At 53.2% G+C, this 20,158-nt stretch overlaps 1 protein-coding gene across 1 annotated transcript; it reads right to left on the reverse strand.

The window, feature by feature from the left end:
* Nucleotides 1–459: 459 nt before the first annotated feature.
* On the reverse strand, nucleotides 460–20,112 carry TMEM143 (transmembrane protein 143). The gene is made up of 8 exons (XM_032325387.1): nucleotides 19,876–20,112; nucleotides 19,283–19,523; nucleotides 17,856–17,960; nucleotides 9,536–9,730; nucleotides 8,571–8,701; nucleotides 7,060–7,339; nucleotides 2,174–2,363; nucleotides 460–1,548 (listed from the first exon to the last, which is right to left on the reverse strand). The coding sequence occupies exons 1-8, from the start codon at nucleotides 19,896–19,898 to the stop codon at nucleotides 1,334–1,336; spliced, it is 1,380 nt and encodes a 459-aa protein (XP_032181278.1). The 5' UTR covers nucleotides 19,899–20,112; the 3' UTR covers nucleotides 460–1,333.
* Nucleotides 20,113–20,158: the final 46 nt, after the last annotated feature.

The following is a 20,158-nucleotide window of genomic DNA, read 5'->3' on the forward strand; positions in this document are numbered from 1 at the left end:
TCCCCTCCCCTGCCCAATTCTGCCGCTAGTCCATATGACATCTTAGTAAAAATAAGATGGTATCCACCACCCCACCTCTCCAGGCTGACCTAGCCGGACCAGGACACACGTGGGGTATGGGGAGATGGCTGGATTTTACATTCAACCATGCCCTGGCTGTGTGCCATTGTGCAGTGAACACTTTGCACAACCGCACATGGCTCTCCTTTCTTCCCTGTTCATAAGATCCAGTCTTTGGGGAACCAGGGCCTCTCCTCAGGAACCAAATCTTCTCTCAGATCCTCTTCTGTTACCCACAGCCAGTCTATCTCACCAACTGCGAACCCAGTCTCTTCCTAGGACTACAGCCTTCTCTGCCTAGGTCCCACCCACATGCATCCCCCCCAAGATCGAGTCTCTTCTTTCCAAGATTCTGATGCTTTCCTTCTCTTCAACCCCTGCAGCTATCCCACGCATCCACAGCTATTAAACATGATTTATTCCTTTGAGAGAGGGGACAGGGCAGAAGTTGACAGACCAATAAATATTGCACAGGCCACTGGTGGAAGAAAGATCCAGACCGAGGTAGTTTCTGCAGAAAGGGTGAGGAACCTGGGCAGGAAAGGCACCTGAGATTGTTGGGGCCTGAGTGGAAATGAGTCTTGGGAGTGAGGACGGTCTCTGGTTCCTCCTGACCCCCAGTCTTCTGCCTGAAACAAGGCTCTCAAACCCCTTTAGCCTGGACCAGCTGAGCGGCAGCAGACCGGAGAGCCTGCCTGAGGAGCAGCGGCAATTGACGAAAAGATCGGGTTTCCTTTAGAAGTTCTGATTGGTCGCTTCTAGCGGCGACAACTGACAGTGCCCAGCAGCTGTCATTGGCAGTTGGCCAGAGAGCTGGGCTAACCGGCTCCCATTGGCGGTGGCCTGGGGCTCCGCCTTGGTGAACGTGTTGGGCGTTTTGCCCGGAGCGGGCTAAAAAGACGATGATCTATGGCCTCGGGAGGCACAGTTTTAACCACGGTGCCTGGTGGTTTGTACCACCGAACAGCTGTGATTGGCGGACACTCCTTCTCAGCCCAGCCTTGTTTGGATGTTCACGGCGGGGTGGGACTAAGGGATGGCCTAGAAGCAGAGCCAAAAAGCTTTGACTGGATGTTCAGGCGGGGTGCCTAGCAACTGCAGGCTGTCACAACTGCTAGCTTTGTTTAAGAGTGCAGTGTAACGGAAGTGATTGCCTGTAGGCGAGTGAAAGTTAGGGAGGGGCAAATCGGAGTAGCTTTGATTGACAGCTTATCGTGGGGGCAGGGCTTAGTGCCTCCCCAGGTGGCCGAGCGGGGCTGGGCGGAGGTTTCTCTCAGGGCTGGTCACTCCTGGGTGCCGGCTGTGGGGTTTCGGAGATGACTGTGGACAACAGGTCCAGTTTGGGGAAACCCGGGGGTGGGAACATCCCGATGCTGGGGGTGAGGGCCTGCAGGTGGGCCAGGGCCCGAGTTCCGTTGAAGGCCACGTCACAGCCTGACTGGGCCAAGAGCCAGTGCTCTACCTCGGACTGGAGCCACTGGGAGGTCTCTGCGGGGAGAGAAGCAGGTGTTGTTAGGAGGAGGTAACTGGGACCTAGAAGGACCAGAAGGGACAGCAGGGAGGGCACAGGGCAAGGAACATGCGGGGTCTGGGTTTGGGAGAAGCCCAGGGATAGGCTTGAGGTTAGCAAGTAAGTGGGACAAGGCCTTGAGGGGGTTGGGGGGGGGGGTGCTGTCCAGCTCTGGATCTGTCATCTAGGGACAAGTCAGGGAGGGTCCTGTTGGAAAGGAGACAACCTGAGGCTCACATTGGGAGGGGACAAGAGACCCTCCTTTGGAAGGAGCGCTAGGGAAGTTGGGACCAAAGGAGGGCGAGCCACTCCAGAAGTCCGATGATCCAAGACCCTTATTCGGGATAAGGTCAGAATAGGGAGGTCACTCCAGCAGGGACCAGGCCCATCAAGATCCGAAGCTGGCTTCGGGGGCTGGGAGTGGGAGTCCCATCTGCTGAGGGGCCGTCTTGACCCCGTGGGGACAGGATGGAGTCAGTTCCAGGTGGGGCCAGGTCACTACTGGGCCGCAATGGGATGGGGGCAGAGCAGCAAAGGCCGGGGGCGGGGCAAGGGGCGGACCTCAGGGCAGGGCCACCCACCAGGGCCAGGTCCCAGGCTTACCCTCCGGCTGGCCGCGCGCGCCCTGGGGCAGCCGGGCCAGGAAGCTGTGGGCCAGCAGAGCCTCCTTGGCATGTTCGTCCTGCGCGCGCAGGGCCAGGGCGCTGAGCAGCTCCGAGTTGTTGGAAGTGCTGCGGTAGTAGAGCATGTGGGCCAGCTCCAGCGCCTGCACGCTGCGCCGCTGTCCGAACATCTGCGGGCAGGACCACACCGCGGGGTCAGCCGGGCTGCCGGGGGGGCTGGGGGTGGGGGGGCGCGGGAGGGGCCGGGACCCCGCGCCCCTACCCATACCACCCCCCCAGTCACTAAGTGCTGGGATGGTCCTTTCTGCAGCCTCAGCCAGGCGACCGGGGGTGGGAGAGGCGAGAGGAGGGAGGGCGGAAGGTGCTGGGACCCCACGCCCCCACCTATACACTCCCCCTCCAGTCACTGAGCGCTGGGAGGGTCCTTCCCGCCTTCTGGCGCGCTCTCCCGGGACTTCCTGGGTTCAGGTCCCCAGGAGCAGTGCCCAGGTGTTTGTATTTCTAACACACACACACTCCCGACGCCGCCGCTTCACGGGTTTGCCTATCTGAGGCACGTATTAATAGATTTGTTCAAGGATTTCCGGGCGATTAGAGCTTTAGCCTTGGAACTCTCTGTGACGATGATTTTTTTTTAAAGTCCTTATCTTTTAGACACCTACTCAAGTATTTCCAACGATATGTTTAGGATTGACTCCAAAATAACCCAGCGGTGGGTGCGCAGGGGGTCCTTAGGTGAAAACCGAATGACTGTGGATAATTATGCACGCCGGATGCCGACGACTCGGGAGCTCATCACGCGGTTCTATTCCCGCATTTGCTTGAAATTTACCGTAATAGAAAGTTTCAGAGGTTAAATTGTCAAGAGAAGTGTTAACGGGAAATAAATACTCCAAGCTTCTTTGAGGGAAGGAGAATGGGGTAGAATGCGGGGAGGGGCAAGTTTGGGGTCCCTACTAAGGAGCAGCCCCCTTCCCCACCTTTGCCCCTCCTTGGCTGGACCCCTTTCCCCAAACTTGGCATCCCTAAGGAGGGAAAGGAGAGCCCACAGGTGCCCTCCAGGGCTCACACTAAAACTTCCACTCTGATTGCCCCATTCATCCACAAAATGAGTTCAAGCCCACTGGGTCCCCAAGCCGGCGGGGGCAGGGGGGGAGAGTCCCAACTCTGTCCTCTACCCTCTGTGAGCCCTTGGCTGAGACCTAAGTCCTTTGTAGGGGGCACTGTCAGTCAAATGAGGTTCCAGAAGTTTATGAGACACCTGGCACTGCGCCAGACCCATAACAAGAATTTTGACATTAACTACTATGGAGTATTCAACCACACTCCAGGCTAGGTGCCGTCTTTTAAAGGCACGTACTGTCTGCCGCCCATCTTACACGGGGACCCAAGGTGAAATGCCTCTGAAGTCCTCAGAGTCGTGGAAATGGCTCAAATGACCAGCCCAGGACCAATGACAAGGCTGTGCGCAACCCTGCTCTCCCTTGTCACAAGCCCCGCTCAGGCAGTGTCTGTCCCTGTGTGGGAATGAATGGCCATCTCAGCCGGGGGGGTGGGGGTGGGGGGGTGGGGGGGTTGAGAACTGCGTGTGTTAGGGACCCTCCAGGATGAACCATACCCTGGGTTTGCTGTCTTTCTGCCGAGCTTATGCCGCTGAATTCCCAGGCCCGTCATGCTCTGTGGCATGGAGATGACACCAGACCTCTCTCCCTGGAGAGGACAGAGCAGCTGCCACCCGGGTGTTCCCTTTAATCCTCACCGTGGCCCCTCACCACCCCCCAGCCTACCAGTTCCCCCTCTCTTGTGCTCCAGATCTGGGGTGGCCTTGCCATCTGCCCAGTCCCAGGCCAGACCCCTGGCAGCATCCTCGTTCCCTCCTTGGCAGACTGTCGGTCCCTAGCCCTGTCCTCCTGCCTTGATTCTCTCAGCCCTATCCCCTCTGCAAACTGCCTTGTGCGTGGCCTCCTCCCACCTGCTCCTGCCCTTTCCAGTTTGTCTCCTCAGGGCCTCAGAGCTGACCCTGCTCCTTCCCCGCTCACATCCCTGCCCTGGCTCCCCAGTGCCCTCAGAGAGTCCATGCTCCCTGGCCTGATGCTAAGGCCCTGCATGGCCCAGCCCCTGAAGATTTCTCCTGCTCTCAATGCGTCTCCTGTTGATGAGCCAATTCAGCCCAAACATTATCCTGAGCTGCCCTCTCTCTCAGGCCTCCAGGCCTCAGAACAAGCCAAGTCACCCCTGGTCTGTTCTTAGAAAACATTCACTGCCTCATCCTCAAGGTTCAGGGTGGACATTGTGTCCCACAGAGGAGCAACAGTGTCATCGGGCTCCTGCAGTGATCACTGTGACCTCTGTCAGGCATGCTAGCAGTCTGTCCATGCGTCTGTACCCACACTAGGAAGGGTTCCTGAAGCCTCCAAGCAGAGGGTAAAGGGTGAGCGGGGGATGGCCAGCCCAATGGGGTGAAAGGACATCTCAGTCCTTGGTCCTCGGTTGGGAACAGCATTGCAAAGGGGAGAAGAGTGCAGCGAAGCTGTAGAGCGCGGAACAGGAGGGGGTGTGAGCACTATGTTTTGGGGGAGCTGAAGCATACGACTGTGCTGGGTGAGGCTGGGGAAATAGGGTTTCTGGGGCCAGGCTATGAGCAAGGAGCAGGGCCAGCTCTGGGGCCCCTGGGGATGGGCTGGAGAGCTGGGACGGGACCGACTGGGGAGGCTGGGAAGACCTGCGTTGTGGCCAAGACAGAGGGAACAAGATGGGTGCAGAATAGGGGCAGTGAGGCCAGGCTGGGGACTGACAAACAGGGGGGTAGGGCAAGGGCCATCTCCAGGGGTCTAGCAAGTAACTGGGGGGACAGGGCCCTCTACAGATGAGAACCACAACCAGAAGTGGGTGTGGGGAGCTGCTGCTGGAGGGGAGGGCAATGTGCCCACATGGGGCTGTTCTGGAGTTGGCCTGCTCCAGGCTGAGCATGGAGCCCCGATCTAAGAGATGACAGAGGGCTGCCTGTGCAAACCACAGAAACGGATGAGCTTTTTTTTGGTTTGGCAGGGGAAGCGGGTGGCAGGGGAAGAAAGAGGGACGTGCACAAGGCCGCAAAATCAGCTCCCAGGCATCTGATCTGAGACCAGTCCTTAGAAGGGTGTTTGGGGGAAAAGGATCCTGGGCACAGGGGATGAGGTGTCCGTGGGAAGGGTGTAGGGACATCCAGGAGTTTGCACCAGAGACAGATACCTGGGAGACACTGACACACAGGAGGGGACAAGAGTGTGCAGCTGAGGGAGGCTCAGAGGGCCCACATTTAAGGACTGGAGTTTAGCCCAGAGCATGGGAAAACATTCAATGGGGATGCACTAATTAACTAGGGAACTGGGTTTTAACATGGACCCTGCAGAGCCCGAGAGGCTCCACAGCCCCCTGGAGCCTCAGGGAGGTGGGATGCACGGTGCACCTAGGGCTGAGCCTCTGGGTCCCCTTCCAGACCAGTGGACACCCCTCACCAGCCTCCCTGCCGCTGGGCTCACAGCCCCACCCCCTCTGTGGTGGCTCCACTCCCTCTGGGCTCGAAACTCTGTTGTGGCACTGTGGCACTTTATCCACGAGCTGCCCTGTGGATAAAGCCCGGGGTCCCTATTCTAGCATTCAAGGCCCCTGCCACCCTCTGGGGCCTCACTTCACCCTGTACCCTGGACTCCAGCCCTGTGAGAACCCTCAAGCTGTACTCGTTCAGTCCCTTCCCCACTGGGTTCAATCCTCCCTCTTGCAAAGCTTCCCTTAGATCCCACCTGACCCCTAGTCCTCAGCGGGAGTTGCTATCACCCCACAACCCCCTACACCCCACCCTGGCCCTTCACCCTCTCAGCCAGCCCAGCCTGGCTATTATCTGTAGGCTTTATTACCAGTCCTCCTAAGACCCCGCTGGGATGGCTATAAACAGCTTGAAAAGCAATGGACCAGCGAGTGAATAATCAAGTACAATGGATGCCATACACCAGTCCACACTCCTGGGGCCGGTGCCAGCCCTGGTGAGAATCGGTAAAAGGCAACCCCCCTGGGCCGACTCAGCCTCAGGTCAGCACGCATGGCGCAAGTCAGCTTTCAGCCCCCAGCCCTCCCCTCGGCCTCGAATCCTTGGATGGTGAACAACCTGCGCAACTGTATGAGGCAGCCATGCGTTCATATGTAGTGGAATCAGGAAGAGAGTGTGGTAAAAATAGTTTCCTTGGCCCCAGCCCCAAAGTTTCCAATCAGTCCGTTTGAGCTGGAGCTCAGGAGGCCACATTTATAAAACCGGTCCCCTGGTGATAATGCCACCCCGCCAGGATGAGGAAGCCCGGACTCAGAGAACAATAGCCCAGTTAGTAATAATAATCATCAGAACAGCAAACTTATATGGTACATTTTGTACTATATGTCAGGCTCTGTTCTCAGCATCACCTGTGTCTTCATTCATCCAATCCCCCAACAACCCTGAGAATCAGGATCTTGTCACCCCCACTCCCCAGATGCGGGAGCTGAAGCCCAGAGAGGTTAAGCAACCTGCTCAAGGTCCCATAGCTGGGAGATGGAAGAGCCAGATTCAAACTCAGTGTTGCTCAGGACAACTCTACAAGGCAGGTCTCACTCCTGTCTCCGTTTTCTAGGTGAGGAAACTGAAGCCCCGAGATGTTAAGAGGAAGGTTGCGTAGAGTACAGAGGATCCAGAAGGAAGAGATGGAGGGAATGTGGGAATGACAAAGTAAAGGAGGGAAGGAAGGAAGCAAAGCAGGGGGCAGGAATGCATGAAAGAAGCAGAAACACAGGGCGGCCCAGCTTCTGGAGCAGGGAGAGGCAGGGACCGCATAGGCACGCCAGTGGCCGGCCACTCACCTTGGATGCCCGCAGGCCCATGAAGATGGCAAAGAGGAGCAGCAGCAGGGAGGTGGCCATCTTGAGGTCCGTGAGCACCACCATGCCCACATTGACGAAGAATACCAGGCCCGAGACGAAAAGCGTTAGGTTGAGCAGCGCACGCTGCGTGGTGGACGTGCGGACCTTCAGCTCTGGGAGCAGCTGCTCTAGGCCCTCTAGGGGTGTGTCCTTGAAGCTCTTCAGCACCAGGTGCCCCCGCTTGGTACGGGCGGCCACCACCACCCGCTTGAAATACCTCCTGCCAGACAGAGCGGGGATGGGGGAGGCAGGGTGGTCAGATCACTCTGGGGGAGCACCCTCCGACCCCCTGCCCCGAACACCCAGGACACTCTCTAGCTCTGGAGTCACACACTCAGCATAAAGGCTGCTTAATGGGGACGGGAGGAAACTCAGAAAGACGACCAGTGTCCAACAACAGGGCATCAGTGAAAATAACACAATCCCCTGTCATTGGACACATAGATGGCTTCCAGCTTTAGGTACTTGGTGAATGGGGAACTGAATGCCGATCTTTTCATTAGTTCTTTTCCTTTCTTTCTTTTTTTTTTTTTAAGATTTTCTTTATTCATTTGAGACAGAGAGATACACAGAGAGAGAGAGAGCAGGAGAAAGGGGAGAGGCAGAGGGAGAGGGGGAAGCAGGCTCTCCGCTGAGTCAGGAGCCCTACTTGGGGCTCGATCCCAGGATCTGGAGATCATGACCTGGAGCCGAAGGCAGATGCTTAACCGACTGAGACACCCAGGTGCCCCTTGGTTATTTTTCAAACTCAAATCCTACTTTCCATTTCGGGTGTCTGCGAGGTGCCAGGGAGCGCTATTCAGCTCTGGAGAGGGAGCCAAATGAGTCGGTCTCCGCCTTTGTGGGGCTTCTAGTCCAATGTGAGAGACAGATAATTAAACACACAGTCTGCAAGTATAAATATCTCCTTGGAATAGATTCCTGGAAGTGGAATTACTAAGGGGTATATAGGGATAAGAGGGTTGGTTTTTTGTTTTTTGGGTTTTTTTGTGTTTTTTTTTTTTGTCTTTAGGTTTTTTGTTTTGGTTTGGTTTTTTGGATTCATGACCATATTTGATAAACTGACTTCCAGAAAGGCTGGGTAATTTACAGGCCCAAGAGATCTGCCTCTCCTCGTCCTGCTCTGTATTAGAGCAGTTTCTGTTTAAAATATAATGTTCACCAGAATCCTGGCTGCGCCATTTTTTAAAAAATGTGGCCTTCTCTTTCTGAGCCTCAGCCGTCCTCATTTGGAAAATGGGAGAAGTGTCCCTACCCTTCTTCTTCCCTGGGCACTGTAGTTCTTACTTTCCCTAGGGGAAAAAAGGACCGCATTTGGATGATCTCCCCACCCCTTTCTTGACTTCCCCTCCCAGGTCCCGATACCCAAATCCAGACACTGACCTGTCAGTCCCCTCTCGAGTCTAACCTTGCTCCCTTTCTCTGCAGCTGGGGAACAAGGGCCGCCTCACCTCTCTGCGGGGGGTGACCTGCTGAAGAAGCCACGTTTGGAGCCCACGCTGGACTTACGGGGCATCTGCCCAACTCGCTGGCCCAGGGCCCAGAACTGCATGTAGATATACTGATCCAAATTTATTGTCACCTGACAAGGGGGACAAAGGAAGCAGAGGCAGCTGAGCATGGGCAAGGGTGAGAGCATAGGCTACTAGAATTAGATGCCCCTTCCCTCAATGATTTCCGCTCCTCTCCCAGGCTTATCATCATCCGGGATGGGTCTAGACAGGATGGCCATGTACAGTTGCTCATGTTGTATACTGCACAAGGGCATACTATCTAAGATGGCATCATTTACCTCAAAGTCATTTTTATTACCACATTTCCGAGAATCTAAAATAACACTGATTTTAAGATACCCCATTTTTTTAATTGAATAAATATGACATGCAACACTGTAAGCTTAAGGTATACAGCATGTTACTTTGACACATTTATATATTGCAATAATTGTGAACTGGATATTCCACTATTTTATGAAGCAACTGAAGGAGAATTATATTGTCAGTTAAAACTATGCCACACTACCACTTATAAGTCATATCCCAATTTCAGACAAAATATGACTCTGGAAAAAAAAAAGTGTATCTTAAAAATCACTAAATGGGGGACTTTGGAATTTTACAATTTTTATTTTAATTTTGTTGACTTTAAGGATGAGCGTTTTGTATTACTTATTATTACAGCTTTCTGGAAGATGATGATAAAGGCTCTAGTCCTAGGAAGATCCATATATTATGATACTTTTCCAACAGATGGCAGTGCCGTGACTGGGAAAGAGGTACTGCATTCTAATTCACCAAAAATGCTGTGGGCTCACACCCTGTGTTCAGGGCAACTCCCAGCAGCCTCTGCCTCCCAAAGGCTCCATGCTGCCCCAAGGCTTCCTGGAAGTTCCGGGTCTCCCCTAGAAGACAGGCACCTGGACCTCATCCTGAGGGTGATGGACCACCAAAGCGTAGGCTAGGGTGTCCTCCGAGAGCGGGGAGAAGTTGGCCTGGGCCAGCAGGGGCTCCAGAGCCCGGAGCACCTCCTGCTCATTGGACAGACGCTGGGGGTCTGTCAGCGAAGGCTGGTCGAGGGTCTCCCTGTCGGGGTTGATGGGGTCATACAACGCCTGAGAAGAGAGTCAGAGAGAAGAAAAATGGGCTAGGGCACAGCATGAGGGATGGTTCCCGACCCACCCTTTAGGGGATGGGGTGCCCCAAGGCTTGTGCTGGGCTCTCTCCCCTTCTCTCTCCTCGCACTTACCTTCAGTAGCCTCATTACTCCCATCCCTTTAAACACCGCTCTGCGAATCTGTGTCTCTCCGGGCAACTTCACATCTCTAGCCCGGACCCGTCCTCCAAGTTTCCAGACCTGATACCCAGTTCCGGGACATGAGCATCTGTCCCCAGTAACAGAGGGGAAGAGGGATGCAAGGATGCAGAGGGAGAATATGTTTCCCAGTCTCTCCGGAGGCTAGATGTGGCCAGAAGGCAGGTCTCATCCAGGGACCGTGAACAGAAAGGCTGCAAAAGGTCCGACTTCCCCCTCACTTCTCGCTCCCCTACATCTCCACTCTTTTCCTTCAACTGCTGGCTGAAAACACGGCTTTGCCCCCGGCTTAGTTTTGACCACACAGATGAAGACAGCATTCTAAGGAATGCCACAGCAACACGAAGGAAGGACCCTGGGTCCTAGAATAATAACCTCATTTGGAACCCTGGCCCACTTGTCACCGGATAGTGAAGGGGGAGAGAAATAATCCCCCACTTCCTTTTTGTTTTTTTTTTTTGTTTTTTGTTTTCAAGATTTTATTTATTTGACAGAGAAAGAGTGAGAGAGGGAACAGAAGCAGCAGGAGTAGGAAAGGGAGAAGCAGGTTCCCACTGAGCAAGGAGCCCAATGCAGGACCCGATCCCAGGACCCCAGGATCATGACCTGAGCCAAAGGGAGACACTTAATGACTGGACCACCCAGGCGTCCCCTTCTACTTCCTTTAAGATTTTTTTTAACTTATTTATTTGAGAGAGAATGAGAGAGAGCACAAGGGCAGGGAGGGTCAGAGGGAGAAACAGACTCCCGGCTGAGCAGGCGGCTGAGCAGGGAGCCCGATGTGGGATTTGATCCCAACACTCCAGGATCATGACCTGAGCCAAAGGCAGTCGCTTAACCAACTGAGCCACCCAGGCATCCCTCTCTGCTTCCTTTAAACCACTGTGTCATGGGGTCTGCTTGTTACAGCAGCTAAGCCTTTATACTGACTAAAGCAAACTCTCCAGTTGACATCCCTTGTGGGATGTCAGTTGCCTCAAATGCAGCATGTCCAGCCACAGATCATGTCCTTCTACCCCCATCTTCCAATAAATTTGAGTTTCTTCTCCCAGACTTCTTCCTCTGGCAACCAGCCCTGGCCTCCACCCCAAGCATCAGACAGTCATAGTCAATGATCTCTTCCGTACCTCTCATTGGAAACGGCATCTCACAGCTAACCCAGCCAGAGGAGAGTGCCTCATTTCTTCCTTCCCCTCCACCAGCCTTCTCTCTAAAGGAAATAGTACTGGGATGCCTGGGTGGTTCAGTGGGTTAAGCTGCTGCCTTTGGCTCAGGTCATGATCCCAGGGTCCTGGGATTGAATCCCACATTGGGCTCCTTGCTCGGCAGGGATCCTGTCTCTCTCTGCCTCTGCCTTCCTCTCTGCCTGCGTGTGTGCTTTCTCTCTCTCTCTCTTTCTGACAAATAAATAAATAAATAAATAAAATCTTTTTAAATAAATAAATAAATAAAGGAAATAGTACTACCCGAATCTACAGACGCTCTGATCAGATGTTTCGGAGGCACCCTTGATCCCTTCCTTCTCTTCACCACCCTCTCCAACCCTTTAGCAAGTTCACAGTCTAGACCCTTGAGTTGCCCTTGAATCCATCTGCCCCCTCCCCCATCTCCATGGCCACCTTTTCCTCCTGCCCCAACAACTGCATTGGGCTTCTGTTCTTCCTGCTTCTTCGCTCACCACTTCCAAACTGCTCTCCTCAAAGAGCTTATTCAGACTAGAAACAGATCCCGCAACCTCTCCCCTCCAACCCCCCGCAGTGGCATAAATACCAGAACTTGTCCACCACCTCCAAGGTCCCCCACAAACTGGCCTCTGCTCTGCCCATTTCATTTTATATACCCACAACCCCCTCCTCCCCTCCCCACAAGAAAAGAAAAAACGCTGACTCAGTGAATGAATGCAGGAGGGAGTTTCTGGGTACCTAGGCTCTTTGCTGGTTTCAGGATGACTTGTGACTTGTCCCAGACTATATAGTGAACCTCATGGAGGGATCATTGGTCCAGAAGCCCAGTACTCTGTGTGCCTCAGGACAGGTAGCCCTAAGGAACAACTTGTCTAGGCCAGGTGTGATTTTGAATTAGTGGAAGGAAAGAGGTACTCCAAGTGGGAAGAACGCCTGGGCAGAAGTTTGGAGGCGGGGAGGCCCGGGGCCATGGAAACCACTGAGCAGGGGGACAGGACAGCTAGGACAGCTGAGCCTCAGCAAGTCCCCTTCCAAGTGAACTCCCATGGCTGGGGCGTGCTGCCCAAGGACAGGACTCTGGCCCAACGCTGGGGCCTGTGCCAGAAGCCCTTCAGGTCCCACAGGCCAAGTTCTCGGACTCACAGAGTGACCTTGAGAAATTCCACTGCCAGGACTGAGCCGCAGTTTGAGGGGGAGGGAAGCTCATAGCCAGAGGAGAGAGAAATCTGCATTCATCAAGCATCCGCTGAGAGCCAAATTCTCTTCTGGACTCCTCCCATCCATCTCCACCCACAGCTCCGGGCCAGAAACCTGGATGTCACAGGTGACCCCTGGATGTCACAGGTGACCCCTGCTACTCCCTTCCCCCACGCAATGAGCCCTGCTGGCTCTACCTCCAAAACAGATCACCACTTTGCACCACCCCCCTCGCCCTACCCCATCCACACCCCCATCTGCTCCTCCTGCCTGGAGGAGTCCAACAGCCTTCTCAATGGTCTCCCCACATCCCCTCACCCCACTCCCAACAATCTGCTTTCTACACAGCAGCCAAGATTCTATCAAACCATAACAACAACAGTAATAAATGATAGTGTACATTTATATAGAACTTTCTACACACCAGGGACTGCTTGAAGCAGGTTGTTCTCACCATGTGACAAGGTACTATTGTTACCTTCATTTACAGAGATGGGAACTGAGGCACAGAGAGGTTAAGTAACTGCACAAGGTCACAGCGAAGAAGTGTTATATCAGGAATTACACTTCTAACTACGTCGATCTCCTTCTAAAATCATTCCAAGGCTCCTACTGCCCTCAGAAAATACGATCATGCTCTGTACTGTGTCCTGCAAGGCCTCAGAGGACCTAACACCACAATCCCCCTTGGTGGCTCAACACCAGCCACACTGGTGTAAGTTCCTCCAGGCACAGGAACATTGTACATGCTGTTAAAAGACTCTCCCTGCCCCCCTCCCTGTCCACTACTTAAGTCCTATTCTTCTACAACATTCCAGTACCCTTATCACTCTCAAAGAGCCATTCTTCGCTCCTTAGGCTGAGCAGAGCTGCCCTGTGAGGTTGGGCAGATTGGGCACTGCACAAATGTGCCAGATCTAATGAGCACCATTTTAGATGCAGTAGACATATACATTTATCCTGTCACTCTTTCAGATGAAGAAAATAAAGAATGTAGAGTAACACCATCCAACAGAACTGCTGACAATGACAGAAACATCAAGATCTGCACCATCCAATAGCCTGGTCACAGGTGGCTACTGAGCCCTTGAAATGGGGTGAATACAATGGAAGAACGGAATTTCACAATTTTATTTAATTGCAATGATCTCAAATTTAAACACAGCCACATGTGGATAGCAACTACCATATTATGCAGCACCAGTCAAGAGAAAGGAGTGCATTTCACCAATTTGCACACGGACTTCGGTACAGAAACCAAGGTCAGCTTTGCTATCTGCGGCTATGAACCATGCCCAGTGAGTTCACTGTCTGAATTTAATCCACGCATCGAGGAGAGCACCTGACTTCCACCTGTCCTCACCACTCAAGTTCAGCTCCTTGAGGGCAAGGTACATGCATGAATTTGCTGCTGACGTTCCTGAGCCCCAATCAACGCTTGCCGGCAGACGTCCAAATGGGCCTCCTGACACCTGCACGTGGGCATCTGATGGGCTCCTCTCAAACCCACTGCCTCCCAAACTGGAGTCTTGAAACTCCTCAGACCTGCTTCTCCTTCCACCTTACCTGGCTCAGAAGAGGCCAAGTCCGTCCAACTCCTCTATTTCTCACACACTGAACCCACTGGCAAATCTTGGTGGCCCCACATTCAAAACAGATCCACAATCTGATCATTTCTCATCACCACCCCCTACCACCCCCCTCTCGCCCCAGGTCTGAGCTACCCTTTCACCCTGGGCTGTGGCAGTGGCCTGGGCACTGGTCCCCCTACACACATCCTCCAGACCCAACCCAGTCTGTTCCCCAGGCAGCCGCCAGAGGGCACCTGTTGTCATTGAAGCCAGCTCCCATCCCTCTGCTCAGAGCCCTCTGGTGGCTTCCACCTCACTCAGAATCAAAGCAAAGTGCTCACCAAGAAGCTCTGCAGAATCTGGGCCCCAGCCCCATCTCTGCTCTCATTTCTGGCCCTCTTCCCCAGATTCTTTGCTGTTCCTCCTGCACACTATGCACACTCCTGCCACAGGGCCTTTGTGCTTACCATTCCCACAGATCTCTTGGCTCACTCTTGCCTCCTTCAGGTCTCTGCTCAAATGTCATCCTTCAGTCAGGCCTTCCCTGACTATTCTACCTAAAATTGCAAAACATTCCTGCTTGCTTTTTCTTCTTAATTAGGTTACCAGATTTAGAAAAAAAAATTAAATTAAATTAAATTAAATGTAGTACACCAACTTAGATTTGATTTCCAGATCAACAATTAACAATTTTATATTTGAGGACTGTATTATATAGGACATAATTCTACTGCAAAAGAAAAAAGTTATTCATAGCTTATCTGAAATTCAAATTTAACTGGGTGGAGAGGGTTGAACTGTATCCTCCAAAAATTCACATTTCTTTGGAACCTCAAAATATGACCTCATTCAGAAATAGGGTCTTTGCCGGTCTAATTAGGTAAGAATCCCAGGATGAGATCATCCTGGATTAGGGAGGGCCTAAATCCAATGAGCATGTCCTTTATAAGAGACAGAAAAGGACAAGCGAAGTCACAAAGAAGGTGATGTGAAGACGGGAGACAGAGGTTGGACTGTTGTTGTCTACAAGCTGAGGAAGGCCAAGGATAGCAGCCTGGGTGGCTCAGCCGGTTGAGCATCAGACTCTTGGTTTCCACTTGGGTCGTGATCTGGGGGTCGTCAGTTCGACCCCCACATCAGACTCTAAGCTGAGAGTCGCACCTGCTTGGCTCTCTCTCTCCCTCTGTCCCTCCCCCTGCTTGCTTTCTCTCTCAAATAAATAAATAAATAAATCTTTAAAATATGTACATACATACCCACTGAATGAATTCAAGGATGAATAAGGGAAAGGAAGTGCAGAGAGAGGTCACCTGTCAAGGTCACTGTCGGGCTGATAAACAACATAGCCAGCTCTCTGCCTGCCCAGGGGCGGCTTCCTCAGGGGACTTAGGTCATCAGGAAAAGGTCCCCCATGGTGTCCACCTGTCTCTGTTCCCACCCTTCCCTTCCCCTCTTAGTGTCACAGTTTAAAATCTCCTGCCTCTTGGCACCTGGGTGGCTCAGTGGGATAAAGCCTCTGCCTTCAGCTCAGGTCATGAACCCAGGGTCCTGGGATGGAGCTCGGTGGGGAGCCTGCTCCCCCGCCCCCCGCCTGCTTCTCTGCCTACTTGTGATCTCAGTCTGTAAAATAAATAAAATCTTTAAAAAAAAAAAAAATCTCCTGCCGCAGTGGTAATATGCATCTTCATTTTACATGTGTTCTGTGTTTCCATATATTTAACTGTTTATAGAATAAGATAATTTTCTAAATAAGTTTAAAAAAAAAAACAAACAAACAAACCTGCCTCTCACGGACCCCAGGCTAGGGCTCAGAGGCAGCTAGACCTGGCTGCAGATCCTGGCTCGGCCAGGCCCTCCCAGAGCCTCCGTGTCTGCATCTGTAAATGGGGCTGATGGCAGCTGCCCCTCGATGCCATAGGAAGGGGTCCGTGAGCCTGACCAGGAGTGCGTGCTCAGTGGCAGGGGGCTGTTGTCACTGCCCCTCAAAGCACAGAGGGGACATGTCAGGGCAGTGTGCAGTAAGGGTGGGCTCAACACGCCTGGGTAGTCCAAACCCTGCACATTCCAGAGGACTGCCCCTGGCCTTGGCTCCTGGGTTACTTCTAAGGCCTTGGAAATGTTTGCTTGCTAAGAGGATCTGGGTTTCCCCGGGGCCTTGGGCCACAGCAGCCAGTCTATGCTAACTAACAGTGTGATTCATGGTAGGGGCCTTGGCTACGGAGGAGCAGTTTCATGGCCCTGGAGGGTGACTGAGTAGCTAAGGCCGGCCAAGCCAGCACTGACCAACCCTCAGTAACCATCCTGGATCCCAGCTGGGGCGTCTGGCTGGCTCGGTCACTGGAGCATGCAACTCTCGATCTCGGGGCTGGGGGTTCGAGCCTCACACTGGGTGTAGAAGTTACTTAAAAATAAAATCTTAAAAAAAAAAAAAATCCTGGACTCCAGGGCTCAGGTGAATTTCCCTGGCGGGCCAATGTACTCCATACACACTATCCCACCTTGCTGGTGAGAGAACTAATTGTCATCTTGTAAGACACTTCTGGGAGAGATGGCGTGGCCTCTTTGGAACCCCACCCCAGGGCCTTTTTCCTTTGCTGATTTTGTTCGCTATCCTTTTGTTGTAATAAACTATTACTGTGAGCCTAACAGCTTTTCTGAGCTCAGTGAGTCACACAGTGATTTTTCACTGAGGCCGATCACTGTCTCAGGGACCCCTCCCCACCGCCACCCCCCACCAGGATCCTGGGAGCGGAAGGGGGAGGATGTGAGAATGTGGCTTGCTGACATCACCCTTCCCTGGGGTTCCACTTCTCTGTCTAGCTGCTCTTTGGCTGTCCCCCTCACCGGGTCCAGTTCCCCTTCCTGATCTCAAGGCTGGCATGTCCCAGCCTTGTCCCTAATACCCCTATTGATCTCATCAGCAAAATCTAAATGCTCCCAGGGGATGCTGCTCAGCCCAGACCCCTCCCATGACCTCCGGAGCCCACATTTGGGTCCATCTTTCCATCTGGCTGTCTTATAGGCATCTCAGATTCCTAAGTGCAAAACGGAGCTCGCGTCATCCCTGCAGATCTGCCTCCCGCCCCCGCTCTGTCCTCCGCATCTTGGTAAATGGCAGCTCCATTCTTCCAAGGGAGCGGGCCCAAACGGCTGGAGGCCCCCCCTGACTTCTTCCTCTCCCTCACCGCCCGCCTGCCCAGCCAAACGCCGATGCCATCCCACCATTACCAGCATCTGACCACTTTTCCCCACTTCCACAGCTATTACCCTTGCTGGGACTGCCATTATCCCTTACCTGGACAAACATAATTGACTCTGAATAGATCTCCCTGCCTCCAATAGTCTGTTCCAGAAGGATCCCGTTAGCACCTAAATCAGCACATGTCCCTCCTCTGCTCAGAGCCCTCCCGTGGCTTCCAGATCACCTAAGGAAACAGTTTACCCCTAACCCTTCTCTGCCTTCATCTTCTGCCGGCTCTCCCTCCCTCACTGCCCCCCAGCCACAGGGCTCCCTGCCTTGTTCTCCCAACTCTCTGTGCCCCAGGACATTTGTATCTGCTTTTCTCTCTGCCTAGAATACTCCCCGCTGCCTGCCACCAGACATCTATAGGGCTCTCTTTCTGTGTCTCCACCCAGGTCTTCACTCAACTGTCACCTCCTCAGAGAAGGCTTCCCTGACCACCCTAGTCTAAAACAGGCCCTCATGTCATCCTTCCCTATCCCACTACTCTGCTTCATTGTTCTTCACAGCACTTATGGCTCTGGGCCATCCCATTTCATATTCATTCATTCATTCATTCATTGTCTCCCCAACCAGAATTTCAGTTCCACAGGGATGTGGCTTCATCTGTCTGCTCACTGATGCTTAGAGCAGGGCTGGGTTCCAAAGAGAGACTCAGAGGATTCTTACTGAATGAACAGATAAGCAAACAGGCACACACACCAAGGATGGTGCCAGGGGCCTGGTCCTCACCTGCAGCCGGGCCAGGATGTGGTGGTAGTGGAACAGGGTGCAGAAGTCCACGTGGGCTGCAAAATCGGCTAAAGCTGCCTTCTCCTTGGGGCTGGAGTGGAATTCCTATTACCTCAGGAGGCAAAACTTCTCGTTAGGTTTCTTTCCCCTTTCCTCTCGGGGTGGGATTTCTTTCTCTGGCAGTCCATATGATCTGGGTTTTAATTTAAAGATTTTTGGGGTAGGGGGAGCAGCCAATTTTACTGACCAAGAAACTGAGACAGTCCGGTGTAGTGGAAAACAGACAGCGGAAAGAGCTAGAAGGTCAAGTTCCCGCTTTGACACTCACTTGCTGACATTGACACAGTGATGGTGTACCAGCTGCAGCTCGCTGGTCTATCACCCTCCAGAGGCTGCACAGGGCTGGATGGAATTATATTTAACCCCCCATTTTTCAGAAGGAGAAACTGAAGCTCATTGGAAGTCACTCACTGAGGGCCACAGTGTTTGTATGAAAAGAAGCTGAGACTCTGATAGGGGCCTCTCTGACTCCAGAACACACATATTTAACCACTTCTTTATGCTTCCTACCTCCGTGCCCTAGATGAATGTCTTCACCTCCCTGAGCCTGTTCCCTCATCAGCAACAGAGGACCACACCCTCTTTTTGAGAGAGTGATGGTGAGAATGAGCTGCAATTCCATGTCCCTGTACACATAGTGTTTGTGTGTGTTGATACCTATGTGTGTGCTTGTGAATAAAGTCTAGCATTGACCTTAGTACATACAGAGGTATTCAATAAATAATTTTTAAATAAATGAATGATAATCCTCACTAATGACAAGTAGGATGATGGGACCTCAGTGCAGCAGGTGCCTAATGCCTCACGAGAGATCACAGTCCTTACTCTGCTTTGGAGTCAGGCCACTTTGGTTCTAACCTGGGCCACAACATCATCACCTTGATAAGTCACTTTCTCTCCTCACCTGTTTCAGTCACTTCAGTTATAAAATAGGGACCATGATAGTCTCTCTCTTACTGGGTTGTTCTGATGACTCAACAAGACGTGGAAAATGCTTAGCACTGTGCCATACAGTAAGAACTCAAACAGTGTGATAATTATGATGACGTTTTCGCTAGTATAATAATTATTATTACATGGTAGTAATAGTAATGATGAGGATGATTATTATACCCATTTTGCAGAGGGAAAACCCATGCCCCAGAGAGGGCTTGCTCAAGACCCTAGAACAAGCGAGAGTCCGGAATTGCTTCTACATCAGCACCTCACAGGTCTGTCCCTGAACGCCTACCCGGGAGAAGAAAGGGAACGGAACTACAACTCCCAGGAGGCACCAGGACAGCCCTCTATGGCACGAAGGGCTGTGCCACCGCGATGCCTGCCGGGAGCCGTAGTCCCCAGGCTCTCGGACCCGGGACGGGCGGTACCTGTGTCAGGAGGCGGAGCAGCTGCTCCTTGGAGAAAGGGATGAACCGCTCGCGGTACTGCTGGGCCCAGTCGCGGGGCTCCGTGGGGTTCCACATCTTGCGGTACTCCCCCATCTTGGCCGCCAGCGACGACAGGGCCCGGGGGGGCCCGAGGAGCGTAGGCAACAGGGACCATACTCGGACCCTGGATCCCCAGACCCCCCGGGTCACATGCAGCATGGCCAGACCCTTTCCCCGGAGCCTGAACAAGGGAAATGAACAGGGGTCAAAGGTCATCTAGAGGAACCGTACCCTCCCACCTCCAGGGGCCGTCCCTTCCCCAGGCAGGGCGCAGAGCCCAACTGCTCGTCTGGCAGCGCGTCTTGCCTGTGCCCTCCCACATTGCTCCTGTGGCCCCGAACTGCAGGCAGGGGTCAGAAGTCTTGAGTCCTGGGGCGTTTTAAGGGCCCAGAGACCCTATAGTGGTACAACGGGTTTCTGCGGGGTCTAGGCAGCAGGTGGATCTTAGGAGCATAGGAGATGCTCGGAAAGGCTACATAGGGGGTGTAGGGCGGCCCTCCCCCGGCCATGCAATCCTCCGCCCTCTCCCTCACCTTAGCCAACGCTCGACTGTCATTGAGCCTCCTGCGCATGTGTAGGAAGGCGTCCTGGGTCCCCCAGTTTCTGCTTCAGCCTGCAGTAAGACGCATGCGCAAAGCCTGGGTCATCTAAAGCCGTCCATCTTTCCCCTAACGCCCTGTCTCAACTGCGCTTGCGCAATCTGCCGGCCTTTCTTCTCTCGCCCTGTTTGAGTGCGGCGCATGCGCAGCGGAAGTGTCTCCTTGGCGGCGTGCTTCAAAGGGAAGGGGGCGGAGCGGGCGCGAGACTCGGAGGAGG

The sequence above is a fragment of the Mustela erminea genome, chromosome 19 (genome assembly GCF_009829155.1).
Source record: "Mustela erminea isolate mMusErm1 chromosome 19, mMusErm1.Pri, whole genome shotgun sequence".
In the NCBI taxonomy this organism is placed as follows: Eukaryota; Metazoa; Chordata; class Mammalia; order Carnivora; family Mustelidae; genus Mustela; species Mustela erminea.